This window comes from Elgaria multicarinata, chromosome 1 (genome assembly GCF_023053635.1).
Source record: "Elgaria multicarinata webbii isolate HBS135686 ecotype San Diego chromosome 1, rElgMul1.1.pri, whole genome shotgun sequence".
NCBI classification, from domain to species: Eukaryota; Metazoa; Chordata; class Lepidosauria; order Squamata; family Anguidae; genus Elgaria; species Elgaria multicarinata.
In genome coordinates, this window is record NC_086171.1 from 74,777,579 (window position 1) to 74,791,524 (window position 13,946).

The 13,946-nt window shown below is 42.6% G+C and overlaps 1 protein-coding gene across 1 annotated transcript in view; it reads left to right on the forward strand.

Moving 5' to 3' along the window:
* The window catches only part of DDC (dopa decarboxylase), a 55,507-nt gene that overhangs the window by 27,598 nt on the left and 13,963 nt on the right, over positions 1–13,946 (forward strand). Inside the window, exons 7-10 of the mRNA XM_063130518.1 lie at positions 444–510; positions 3,436–3,530; positions 7,689–7,756; positions 7,967–8,043. Coding sequence (XP_062986588.1) covers positions 444–510; positions 3,436–3,530; positions 7,689–7,756; positions 7,967–8,043 — 307 coding nt within the window. The remainder of the gene's footprint in view (positions 1–443; positions 511–3,435; positions 3,531–7,688; positions 7,757–7,966; positions 8,044–13,946) is intronic.

A 13,946-nucleotide genomic window follows, 5' to 3' on the forward strand; every position in this document is an offset into this window, starting at 1 on the left:
TATCACAAGCTCATGTGAGGGAGAGGGAGGCTTTTCTATTGTAACACTCTCAAAACCCCATCAGTTAACAATTAATGATGGTAATGATGGTATGTTGTGTTCAATGGATCACAGGACTTGATCGGTGGATTACAGGTCTTGATCCAGTGCCTCTTCAGTTCCCTAAATATTCTCTTATTTCATAAAACTGATTCAAGTTAGTTTACACGGAACCAATTTGGAGCAATTTTAACCGAAAACATTCCCCTGCTTGATAAAACACGCACACAGCTCCTCAGAATTTGTTCTAGGCAATTGCTGCACGAAATTGACTCATATTGGCTCCGTGTAGCTAACTTTGCACCAGCCTGGATGTATGTTTTTGTGGCTTGTTGGTTTTCACTCGATTTGATTTTTTATTTTAAAAATTGCAGAGGTTCTTGTTTGTTTTTTTGCCTCTGCAGTTTTGCGCAACGCTCGGAAGCACGCCGTGCTGCTCCTTTGACAAACTGTTAGAAGTGGGCCCTATTTGTAAGTGAACAAATGTTAGTTTTCTTTCAAAGTTGAAAACCTGTTGCTGCGTCTGCCATAAACTAGCTGCCATTCTGTCTCCAAGATATTTCACATTGTCACATCATTACATCCCTTCAGCGGGGCTTGTACATCCCGGTAGAAAAGGGCAGTGTGTTTGCACCATTTAACTAAACCAATCCTTCTGTGGCAACATTTGCTTTACTTTCTTTAGACTGTTGAATACTTCAGTACAGCCTTTCCGAACTCTGAAGTGTTGAACCATAAGGGACCCTGGGCAAGTTGCCCTCTGCTCCGCCCTGGATCCAGGATCCGTTTCCTTCCTCCCTGTTCTCTTTACCCGCTGTCTCTCGTTCCCCTCTCCCAAGACAGGAGACCCATTCATGTGCCATCTGCCTAGCTTGTTTCTCTTACCTGAACAGGTGTGTCTGTGACTCATCTGACCAAGAGAGAAAACAGCAGCTTTATAGAGAGACCCCACTCAGCAACAGATGTATGTATCCCAGCTGAGTGTTCCTGTCTTCAAGAAATAATTTATATGGGTCGTGGTACTGGAAACACCCTTCAAACCAATGAACATTATATATATGGAACACCCTTCAAACCAATGAACAATATATATGTCAAAGAGTATTAGAGAATAACAAAACTTTGCAATGATAAAAGCAAGCAAAACACATTGCTACATTGCAATTAAGAGTATTAGAAGCATAATAGAAATGGTGGCTAGCATATTTCTTAGTAAAATTAAAGTACTATTTGTCTCAACCAACAAAGCAGTCATCATTAAGATTTTATAGTTACTTATCTGGCAAATGTGATTCACAGATCTTAGGTAATCATGTTTAGGTGGCTTCTCGTTCTCCCAGGATCTCTCTCCTAAACAGATCAGATCTTTGCCTTTTATCTCCTGTATTGATGCCTTCATCTTAGTTCTACCATCTAATCATAATAATAGCTCTAATTCATTTATTTATTACAACATTTGTATACCGCTCCACATCTGAACAGATTCCAGAGTGGTGAACGACAAGAGATATAAAATGACACAAAGATAAAAAGACCAAAACACAACGTTATAACTATTCTTTGTAAAAACAGAGCGCCAATTAAACTGTGAGTGTTCAACCAAAAAGTTTTCCTGGAAAAGAGCCGCTCTCTTAATTCTTTTATCTTAAACACGCATCTTGACTTTTTGGACTTAGTCCTAGCTTCTACTCCTGACTTCAGGAGGGGCTCCGTCTAATGAAGCCAGGCTTACTACTGACTCCAGAAGCAACCTAATGAAGATATTTCCTATACCGCCCAATAGCCAAAGCTCCCTGGGCGGTTGGTGGAGGTGGTTAACTGTGGGCATGTCTACACCAGGGGGTTGGAGGGGGAGGATCTCGCAATATGGTGATCGCAAGATCCTCCCCCTCAGTCTACACAAGACGCGTGATGTCCTGGGAGGATGTAGGATGTCATGGCCACAATTTGTAAAAAAATTGAAGACGAGCACAGGAGCGCTCCTTCAAAAAGGTAATTAAAAACCACAACACCTTGTGCTCCCCCCACCCCCGATGGGCAAGGCGCTCCTGAAGAGCTCCGTCCCCATGCCTGGTTCCCGGCTTCTTGCGTTTACTCACGAGGAGCTGGGAAGAAACCGGGATGGCTGCCCACACGTCCCGCGGTCTTGGGACGATCCCGAGACCATGGGGATAGCAGGGCTTAAAGCCCTCCCAGCTATCCCAGGGAAAGCGATAGTCCATGCCCCAAGCCGTCTAGCCATGGCCCAAGCCACTTGTGGTGACTCTCTTTGCCCCATTTCCAAGAACACTTTCCAGTATTCACAGTTAGCTTATAGACATAGCTACTCACTCTATTACTAATCATTTAAAGTTAGCATACACAGATCATTATGAAAAGCACTCCAATAGAATACAATGAATTCTTATCAACAATACATGTTACATTCATACTTTACTAGATCACCTTATGAGGCAGAGTGAGAGAAGATGGCTGTGCAGCAGAGGACCCCCATGATAGTGTAGGCAGCAGCTGTCATGTAATGCCTCTTGTAATTTTTCTTTTTCTAAAATCCTTTAAATAGATGCCAGGTGTGCTGTGGAACAAAGGTCCACTTGCGCTATTGCCTTCATTCCCCAGAGATTTCTGGGGAATGAAGGCAACCTGAACATCTGTTGAAAATTAAAATCACATACAATAGACATTGAGGTGACTGCCGCTGCTGGTACAGTCTTTTGGGGGCTTTCTGGGCTGTGGGGCCCTGGACCAATGTTGTGTTCCAGCTTTTGTGGCCCCACTGTATACTCTTAACTTTAAATGCATTTGAAGCTCAGATTTAACTATTTAACTATTTCCATCAGATTTAGATGGAAATAAGTCTGAAGCAGAAACTTTGGTTTGATAGCTGGGTTGTGTGTCTCTGTTTGGCTGGCATGTGGAGCTCCTGTCTTTCACCATTTGCCACTACAGTATTGTAGGAAAGCATCCCTGTTATCTTTTGCAATAAATAAATAAATAAATAAATAAATAAATAAATAACAGACGTAGCACCTTAGAACTTAATCCACGTATTGTGGCATGTGCTTCTGTAGGCAAAATGCCTACAAGCATATGCCACAATGTAATTTTTAGTCTTTAAGGGCGTTGAACTGGGACTTTCAGAGGGAGGGAGGGACTGGTGTTGTACAAAGGACAAAATACATTTGGGATATGAATTTTGGATTACCCTCCAGAATCAACACTCCACTGCTTTAGGATATTTCAGAATTTTAGATCAGTAAATGCAACTAAAGTAAAAAAACAAACCCCAATAATTTTAGCAACATTCTGTAGAGTGCAACCCCACTCACATTGCTGATCGTTCCATTAGGTCAGTGATAAAAATGTTGTTGTTTAAGGTTTTTTTTCTCCTTCTAGGTAACAAGGAGAATATTTGGATGCACATTGATGCGGCTTATGCTGGGAGTTCATTCATCTGCCCTGAATTCCGCTATCTTCTCAACGGAGTGGAGGTAAGCAATAGTCTGGAGAATTCCAAACGAAATCCAGGTAGAATCTTTAGCTGCTGGTTCTTGATTTTACAACTTTTATAGTCATGTATAGATATTCTCTCTCATATGGTGAACATTGAGTGGTTTCCATATAATTCTCTTCCATGATGCAACTAAAAATACCCTGGTTTGGATAATACACAATCCCCACAACCTAATCTATGCATAGTAGGAGGCAACATCACACTTTCTTACCCTGATCTACCTGTCCTGCCAGTGTTTAGTCACCATGTATGAAGAGGGTATATGCACACAAAACACAAAGTATGTTGACCTGAATGGAGCAATCAGTATCCCAGTTAAAAACCCATGAATCAGCCATGTTACCTTAAGTATGCTGGATTTTGCACATGTACACCCTTTTCATATATTATGCCCCACTGTGTCCATCTGATAGCTTTGGAAGGCAGGTGGCAGGAGGGGAGGCGCACTCTGGCCCCTCCACCAGACACAGGCAGATCTCAGAGGAGCAATTTTTTTTAGGTATTTGTCATACTTGTATCCAATCTTTCTTCCATTTTTATCTTCACATCAACACTGTGAGGTAAGATAGGCTGAGACAGGGGTTGGGAACTGGTGGCCCTTTCAAAGTTGATGGACGCTAGCTCCCATCAGCCCCAGCCAGCATGGTCAGTGATCTGGGGTGATTGAAATTGTAGTCCACCAATATCTGGAGGGCCAGAAGTTCTCCAGCTCTTGGGCTAAGGTTTATTAACAGGACCAAGGCAACCCATTGAGCTTCACAGCTGAGAAGGAATGGAACTCAACTTGCTCAGGTCCAAGTCCAGCAACTGATCTGCTGTATATTTTTCTCTCCTTAAAGTTGGAACAAACATTTTCAGATTTCCAAAAGTGCCTTCAAGCTGTCTCCTAGCCAGCATACAAGGGATGTACAAGATCTACTAGAAATAAAATATGGAGACTGGAAGTGTGGCCCCACACCTTTTATTATTGCAATTGTTACTATTAAAATATACATGGAGCATCATCAAATGGGGGGGGGAATTGCGGTTCCCAACTATTGCTTCCCCACCCCTCCTGTCCCACATTACTTCCTCTTTCTTCACAGAGAAGAAAGAAGAAGTAAACAAAGACCACGTGGCCCATTCAGGGGCTGTTTTTATTGCCTCGCTTTTCCTGCACACAGCAGGAAATGGTGGCACATTCTGTTTCTAAAAAAATAAGGTTGGATGAAAAGGGGTCTGTTTTGTGATGGAAAAAAGGCAAGAAGGAGTGGGAGGCAGAAGGTGTCATCTAAAGGATGCCTGAAAAACTGTGAGTGGGCATTAGTGAGCGTGTGATAAAATGCTTGTCTGATGAACCCCATGGTGTCTGCTCCAAGAGCTTGCAGTCAAAATTTTGATGAAGGAGGGGGGATGTGTGTGTGCGTGTGTGATGGACAGGTGGACAAATGGAGAGGAAGGAATGGGGGAAAGAGAGAAGTATGAGTAACAAAAGATGAATATAAAAAAGTGTTGTTTCACATTCTTAGGCTCTGCTTGTTTCAGTTGCACATATGTGTGCTTATCTGGGACAGTGGTTGGATTATTGGACAGGGAGAAGAAGCCATTGTGAGTTCTAAAACTGTTAAACTCAGTTGCTTACACGTTTTCTGCCTTTTTGCTGAGACAACCTGCGGCCTCCAAGCCACAATTATTATTATTATTATTATTATTATTATTATTATTATTATTATTATTATTATTTATTTATATAGCACCATCAGTGTACATGGTGCTGTACAGAGTAAAGCAGTAAATAGCAAGACCCTGCCGCATAGGCTTACAATCTAATAAAATCATAGTAAAACAATAAGGAGGGGAAGAGAATGCAAACAGGTACAGGGAAGGGTAAGCAGGCACAGGGTAGGGTAAAACTAACAGTAGAAAGTAACAGAAAGTAACAACCATCCATGCTGTAAATAAGCAGATTGGCATAAGAACAATGAAAGACTCCCATGGTATCTCCATGGACTAAGACTGGAATGTCTGCTCTGAGCCTATTTCTGCTCAGAGAAGAACAAAACAGCCCAAAGCCATAATAGAAAGATAAGAAAAAAATGGCTTTTCTCTTTGAATAGCCATATAGATAATATATCGATATTGTCAACTAGTTATTTGAAACAAAGATGTTCATTAGTGACCACTTTCCTTGCCTGTATCTGTTTTGAAAATCAAGATGGAGAAGAACATGTCTCCCCACCCCGTTAAGGATAGAAAACCACAGAGTGGTAGGCTAACATACGATAATAGTTTACTTTCTTTTTTCTTCTTCAATAATGCTGAGCCCTTTTGCATGTGCTTCCTTAGATAAGGGTAGTGCAATTTCCTGAGTATTCCTCCACGCGGTCAGATAAACTCCTTGTCTTCCATGTCAGGAGAGAGCAAAAAATATTATTGTTTGGTGAAGGCCAATGCCTAAAGAATGATGGTGGATGCAGGCTAATAAAGAAAGAGATGGCGGGGAGCCCTAACCGGTAAAGCATCCCTCTCTTTCATTTTTATCAGCAAACAAAGCTTGCTGTAATTTCCTGTGTAGCTTTATTGGATCCTGAAGGAAATGAATCATCGCTAGCCGTGTGGCCTAGCATCTTTCAATGTATCAACCATTCAACAACCTGAATAGGTTTCTAGCCATATGGGGGGTTGTTCCCCTTCCCCCACTCTGAGAGGGTAGGTCAGTGGTTTTTCACAAAAGACCTGTAGCCTCATGGAGGAAACTGACGCAATTAGATTGAACAAACAGATGCTGCTCTTCCGAAGCTGTCTATTATTTACCCTTCAGATACTTACAGAAAACCGAAAACCAACCCACTGATTTTGATAAATTTGCAAAATGGGGAGCTACTTTTGTGACTTCTGAAAAGATTTGTTCATTGGGGGTGGCGGGAAAGATGGAGCTGCAACCCTGATGGAGTGCCGCTGCACAGGGCAAATTGAGAGGTAGGATGGAATTTATCAGGGAGCATGACGTTTCGGCCACCTGTACTGGGATTCAAAGATTCAAAATCTTAAAATAAATAAATAAATAAAATCAGGAGAGGCATGGAGCCTGGCAGGCACCAAGAAAGAGTCTATGAGCTCCATCACCTGGGGAAAAATGCTGGCTACTGTGGCTTCTCCGCTCCTGGTTTTGTTGCTCAGTTACTTCCCATTTGAAAACAGGAAGTAAACAATGAGCACAAGGCCCATTCAGTCGGGCGTTGTAATCACGCTGCTTTTCCCACACAAAGCAGGAGAGAGCAGCAACTTCCGGTTTAAAAAATATTTTGGAATTTTCCTGGTTTTTCTTGAGGTGCCAGGAGGGGCGGAAGGCACACGAGAGGCAGACGACGTCATGTGAGGGACCTGCGAAAAATCCATGAGTGCCCAGTAATAAGCGTGCAATAAAACACTCATTGGATGGAGCCCTATGGGCCTAAACATCGTGTTGGAGGCCCTAGTGCTAGGTCATATCACAAATTGCTTTAGCAACTCTTCCTGTTTTCAAAAGCTTTTTGCCATACAACAGGCTTCTCCCATCCTGTGCCCGCGAGATGTTTTGGACTTCAATTCCCATCCACCCCAGCCAGCATGGCCAATGGTCAGGGATTCTGGGAGTTGTTGTCCCAAACATCTGAAGGACACTGGGTTGGGTAAGGCTACCGTACAGCATTGAGGTGGGGTGGGGGCTGTTGTTCAGAATGCACTGGTTCAAATACTCGGGTATATGGACCTAGCTGAACCGATATTTGAATCCTGGCCCACAAAATTAATCTTAAGGTGTTCAATATTTTGCAAGGATAGCCCTTTAGAGTCTTTGCTGATTTTGTGATGCCTTAAGAGGATATGCAGCTACTGAATAGAATTTTAAATATACCCCCACACATACCATCCAACCCACCAGACCAAAAAAAACTCCAAAACCTTTCAAGATTAATAAAATAGACTTTCTTCAATTTTTTCCTCTGTTAATACTAATGTTTAATTTCACCAGAAGCCTCCAAAGATTCCAGTATTTGCCATGCTTGATCAACACACTACACAGATATATTTGAAAACCTTCCAGGGCTCTTATCATATAACTGTTGATCTGGTTGCAATAATTATTTTTCTAATTGTTTTTTTTTAATCCTTTTAGTTTGCAGATTCATTTAACTTTAACCCGCACAAATGGCTCCTGGTGAACTTTGACTGTTCTGTTATGTGGTAAGTAAGACATGCAATAGGAAGGTGGAATTAAGATCTAGAAATTGGTGATATTACGTAGGTTTACATGTTATGGCCCACCATGTTACCAAAGTTTTATTACACCCAAAAATTTTTTGAAGGAAAAGCTAGCAAAGTCTCTGCTAATTTGAGATACAAATTAATCATCATGAAAGTAAGGCAAATTATCTATATTCTGTATTTGTGCAGGGTGAAGAAGAGGTCAGATTTAACAAGTACCTTTAAAATACATCCTGTTTACCTGAAGCATGACCATGAGGAATCTGGTAAAGTGCCTTTAAACTATATTGTCTTTTCCCTAAGTTAAAAATAGTTTGTGGCTGTCAATGTTTGTTTTGATTTAAAACAATTACAGAAATGCCAAACTGTAAGAAATAACTTTTTGTTCATCTGCTCTGGGGAAATTAAGAGACGTGACTCAAAGGCCAATTAATAGGCTATTAATCACTAATTCTCCCTCCACTTTAATCAGGAATCAATAAAACAAGCTGTACCTGCAGACAGGTAGTGATTAATCAAAGACAAAGGAGCCCTTAAAAGTTTGCAAAATACTTGTCCACAATACACAGGCTGGTACTGTAATTACATTTTATTACAGAAGGATCACTACAAATCAAGTGTGAAAAAAGAAAAGGATAACAGAGAAAACACTGTAGAGTCAGAAAGATAACAGAGAAAACACTGAAGTGTAACAGGCTGGATGCTTCATAAAAACTGGATGTGTCATAAAAACTGAGTGGGGAAAAGATTATTCAGAGAAAAGGGCTAATATAGAAGTAACCCATGTAACCCATGATCCCATCCACTCAGGCATACTTAATATCATTGTTATTATCATTAAACAAAAAACCTACAGTTTACAAAACAATGTTAAGGCTCTACAGCTTTCAACCAAACACCAAAAAGCAAGGAAATTGGGAGTTAAGCTTTAACACCACATCCTCCTTAAGTAGGGTGACCATATTTTGGAAACCAAAAAGGAGGACAAAATGGCCACCCTCAGGAGGCGTGGCCACCCCAACATGCCCACCCCCAAGGCGGAGCCAACTCAACATGTCCGGCCCCCAAGGGGGTGTGGCCTCGGTCACATTTATTTATTTATTACATTTTTATACTGCCCAATAGCCGAAGCTCTCTGGGTGGTTCACAAAAAGTAAATGATAGCAACCAATGAGTGCCAAAGGCACACAACTACTATAATAATGTATTAAATACTAAAAAAAGAATTAACACTTATATAAAACTATTTCTTTATTTTTATAACTTAATAAACAACCACAACAGTCATAGAACACATTAGAATAGTGGTTCCCAATTGGTGGTCTGCGTAACCCACCCAGGAGGTTCACCATGGCTTGGCATTTGAAAAACAATATACAATTGTAGAAACATATAATCACAAAATCTCAGCAATATTTTATCAATTGCCATAAACTTCTTTCAATAGGCTTTTAGCCTGTATTGCCACAAAAATTGAAACCATAAAAAAGTAATAAAACATCAAGACTAAAAACACAAATACAAAATACAATATGAGTCCACATGGTTTTGCAAATCCAAAGCACCTTTATGTGCAACAGACACGTAAGTGCCAGGCCTGCATATGGTGCACTCAGCCTCATTCTCATCACGACCCTTCTTGAAGCAGGTAAATTTGGCCCTCAGCTGTGGTGTGAACTTGCACTTCGTTTTTGGCATAATAATGTATTTATGCAGTGTTGTAAACCAGAATCTAAAAGACAAGACAGTAAGAGATCACTGAGCATCTCTGAATCCTACAACAAATCTGTTACTGTCGTGAAATGCAGGAAAAAGGGACAGAACTACAACAACACTTCCCTTAACATAGATTTCAACTTTGAAAAACTGTATAACTTCTTGTCCAAGGCAAAAATAATCTGGACATACTATAATTCTTAATTTTAAAGTTCAGTTGTATTGAACACCAAAGAATCCACATTAAGTGTATGTTTAACACAATAAAATAAAACCACCTTCAAAGCAGTTAGCTACAATTCACAGGCAAGTTCCTTTTAAATGCAATCTCAAACACATCACTTATTTCAGCTCACCCTAAAAACCGTGCCACTACACAGTATAGCATAAGTATATGGATTTAAAGCATCCATTTTTCAGAAGCAGGTAAGATTCAAGGCTCAAGTACATTTTACACAACTGTTTCACATGCTAAGGAAATTTTGCAGAACTGCATCACATGCAAGTGAAATGGCCCAAAGTTATTTCCTTGTCTGGAGAGCTATGTAGAACCAGTGAGTAGCAATGAAGATGCAGGGCAGTTGTTAGATATCAAGATGTCTATCACATGAAAACACTTTCAGACAACATGTAAAATTACTGGCAAGAAAATGATAAGGTTTAGAATATGTCTAAAGTCATGAATGGCCACCTTTATAACTTTGATCTTGCATTTGCAATGCAATGCATAGCTACTGGGTTTAAAGGCCCAGAGCAGTTTCCATTAAAGATAATGGTTTTTGCAGGTTCAATGCTAATCTATTATCTCCATGGCACAAGGAATTATATTAGGGCGTGGAAAAGTAAAGGATAACTGGCATTAATAATATCATATTATCAGCATCAACAGCAAGAGACGGAGCCTTATTAATATTAAAATCACCATGCATTACAACACCGGCAAGAGACGGAGCCTTATTAATATTAAAATCACCATGCATTACACACCGGCAAGAGACGGAGCCTTATTATAGCATCACCACCCATTATCAACAGCAAGATTATTATTATTATTATTATTATTATTATTATTATTATTATTATTATTGTTTATTTATATAGCACCATCAATGTACATGGTGCTGTACAGAGTAAACAGTAAATAGCAAGTCTCTGCCGCATAGGCTTACAATCTAATGATTGTAAGGAGCATTTTTAACATTATCACCACCCATTATCACATCACCAGCAGAAGGAGTTTTATTAGCATCACCACCCATTATCTGGACATGTAGATACTGGGAAATAAGTTTGCATGGTCTTGCAACCCGGGCTAGTTTCCCTGGACCCCAAGCCTTGGTCAAATGTACCTGTTTCCCCACACATCCAGCATGGGAGCCCAGCCATCTAGCATGGGGAAAAGTCCTGCAATAATAATAATAATAATAATGGAAACACACTCTGTGTACGCTCAGAGGAGCTTTAATATACTTCATTGTATTTAGCACTTTAAAAATATGGACAAATGGAAGAGAAGGAGCATTTTTAACATTACATCACCATTATCCATTTTTCAGGGACAAAACTTGTAAAATAGCCATTTTAAAGTGGCTGAAGCAATGAAGCCCCTCTCTCAAGCTCTAGCCTCCCCTCCCGCCTTTCCCTAGCCCTGCGTCCCGGCCTCTCCCCCCTCCACCTCACCACCCCCATGCCAAATTAGGGAGGATGGTGGCCTTGCCTTGTCCTACCTTTTCCCACGTTGTCGTCGTTGCAGAGTTGCCTCCTCCCTCCTCACCTCGTGTCCTGCTGCTGCTGCCTGGTGCGTGGCTGGTGGATGTCCTCCACCTTCCTTCCGCTTCCGCTTGACCGGCCCACGCACGCCTTGCCCTGCCAGGTTGTCCTGGGACCTGGCCCTTATGGCTTCCCTTGTCCTCCTGATGACCACCTTGGTCCGCCACCACGCTGCTTCCCCCCCACTGCTTGTTCTGCCCCCCCCCTTGCCTTGCCATTTGTCTTGGTGCCTTCGGCCCGCGCCGCCCGCCTCGCTGCTTCTCCTTGCTGCTGCGCCTGCGGCCGCGCCAGGCCGCACCGGGACGGGGCGCGCCGCCCGCCTCGATGTTTCTCCTTGCCGCGCCAGGCCGCGCCGGGACGGGGCGCGCCGCGCCGGGCTGTGCCGGGCCGCGCCGCCCGCCTCGATGTTTCTCCTTGCCGCTGCGGCCGCGCCAGGCCGCGTCGGGACGGGGCGCGCCGCGCCGGGCTGTGCCGCCCGCCTCGATGTTTCTCCTTGCCGCGCCGGGACGGGGCGCGCCGTGCCCGGGGCGCGCCGCCCGCCTCGATGTTTCTCATTGCCGCTGCGGCCGCTGCGGCCGCGCCAGGATGGGGCGCGCCGCGCCGGGCTGTGCCGGGCTGCGCCGCCCGCCTCGATTCTTCTCCTTGCCGCTGCGGCCACGCCAGGCCGCGCCGCCCACCTCGCTGCTTGCCCTTGCCGCTTGCGTGTTCTTGGCGGCGGCGGGCCGGTGGTGACAGCGGCCGCGGCGGCACTTGCCGCAGATTGCCCTCCACCTCGCCGCCTCCGCCCGCCTCTGCCTCGCTTGCCTTGCCAGGGCAGGGCCTGTGTTGTTTGGATTCTAAAGATGGCCGCCGCTGCACCCGAAAAAAACGCTGCAGACAAGTAAGGGCAGCCGCGGCCGAGTCCCCCCCCGCCCCGGTGTTTCAGCGGCCCACTCCGGATCCTCCGGATCGTGTGGTTTCCCCGGTGGTTACCGGAGTAAACCGGTGCCTATGGTCACCCTATCCTTAAGGAGGCAGAAAGTGCAAGTGAAATTCTCGTTCTCCCAAGCAGATAAACCCTATGCAGTGGTGACTGTGGGGTTGTGGAAAACTGATGATGAACTTAGGGCCACCTATTATTATTATTATTATTATTATTATTATTTTTCTTTGTATCCCACCTTTTGCCCAATGCTGGGCCTCAAGGCGGCGTTACAAAGTTTAAAACATACATTGGGGGGAAAAACCATAAACGTTTAAAATACACAACAAAATTATAAGACATTAACATAGATGGAGGGCCAGATTATTCTCCAAAGGCCTGCTGGAACAGGCCTATACATCTCTCTCTCTTTTTTTTTTTTAGAGCAGCCCTTCCACAACCTGGTGTCCCCCAAAGGCATTGGACTATAAGTTCCATAGTTGCAAATCAGTATGTCCCATGGTCAGGAATGGTGAGAAATGTAATCTCAAACATCTGAAGGGCAGCAGATCATATGAAAAATTAAAAATCATATGAAATCATGAGGATGCTATTTTGATTACATAGATGCTCGTTTTACCCAAGGCCCATACACTGTAAAAATAAACATTATTTCATCTGCTACAGTATTCAGTTCATGGCTTTTTTTGCAAGTAATAATTTCTATTGCACTTTATAGGTGTAAACCACATTAATACAAAATTATCTCATTTATCCTCACAACTATCCAGTGTTTCTTTTTTCAGATTGTAGACATGGGTCATTAAGCAATTATAATTAATCTGAAATCCATAGCTGAAATGTAGCTTGAGCTCCAGCTTCCTGGATTCAAATCCAAAACTTCAGCCATTCAACCACACAGGTTCTTGACAGAAAAGCATGAAGCTTTCTGACAGCTAAATTCAATACATAAAGTCACTGAAAACCACAAGGAAAGTGTGTTTTGAGTCCTTTTGCCAGTACAAATAGTATCTAGGTTTAAACACCACATTAACAGCACAACCTTATACATACCAACTCAGAAGTAAGTTCATTGAGTTGATTGGAACTTACTCCTAAGTAAGTTTTTATAGGATGTCTGGAGTAAATGCTTAACAATCCAATTCCAAACCTTTTTACTCAACAGTAAATCCCAATCATTTCTAGCAGAGATACTTCCAAGCAACAATGCATAGAATTGCATCCTTACAATTCCATTAAAGAGCTGTTGTTGTTGTTGTTGTTGTTACTGTTATACAGAATTGTTCAAAGCTTTGTGACTGCAATTCTATGCAGATTTACTCTGGAGTAAAACTTATTCTTATGTGTATATATGTATGTACGCCATCTCTGTATTTACTGCTCCTTTTCCTAGTTAATCCGTTTAAAATAAACCTATGAAAACCCGATTGGTCTGAAAGTTGTGCTAGAAAACACCCACTAGACGGCGCTGTTCACATTCAACTATATGAGCTGTGAGGTTTTAAATTACAGGCCATGCGGTTGCTGCTCTCCTCCCATGTAATGCAGCTCATTTCAAATGCAGAAGAGAAGCAGAAAGCAGAGCAACAGTAAGGAAATGCAATTCCCTCTGTCTGAAAGCACTAATAGTGTAGATTATGTATCCATCAGATTTTCAAGGTGGTGCCAATGGTTGGGGACCCTTGACTTATTATACCTTAACTGCTCAGAGATCCTGAGTTCTCGGTTTGTAAATCTGGATCACCTTTAGAGGACCACAGG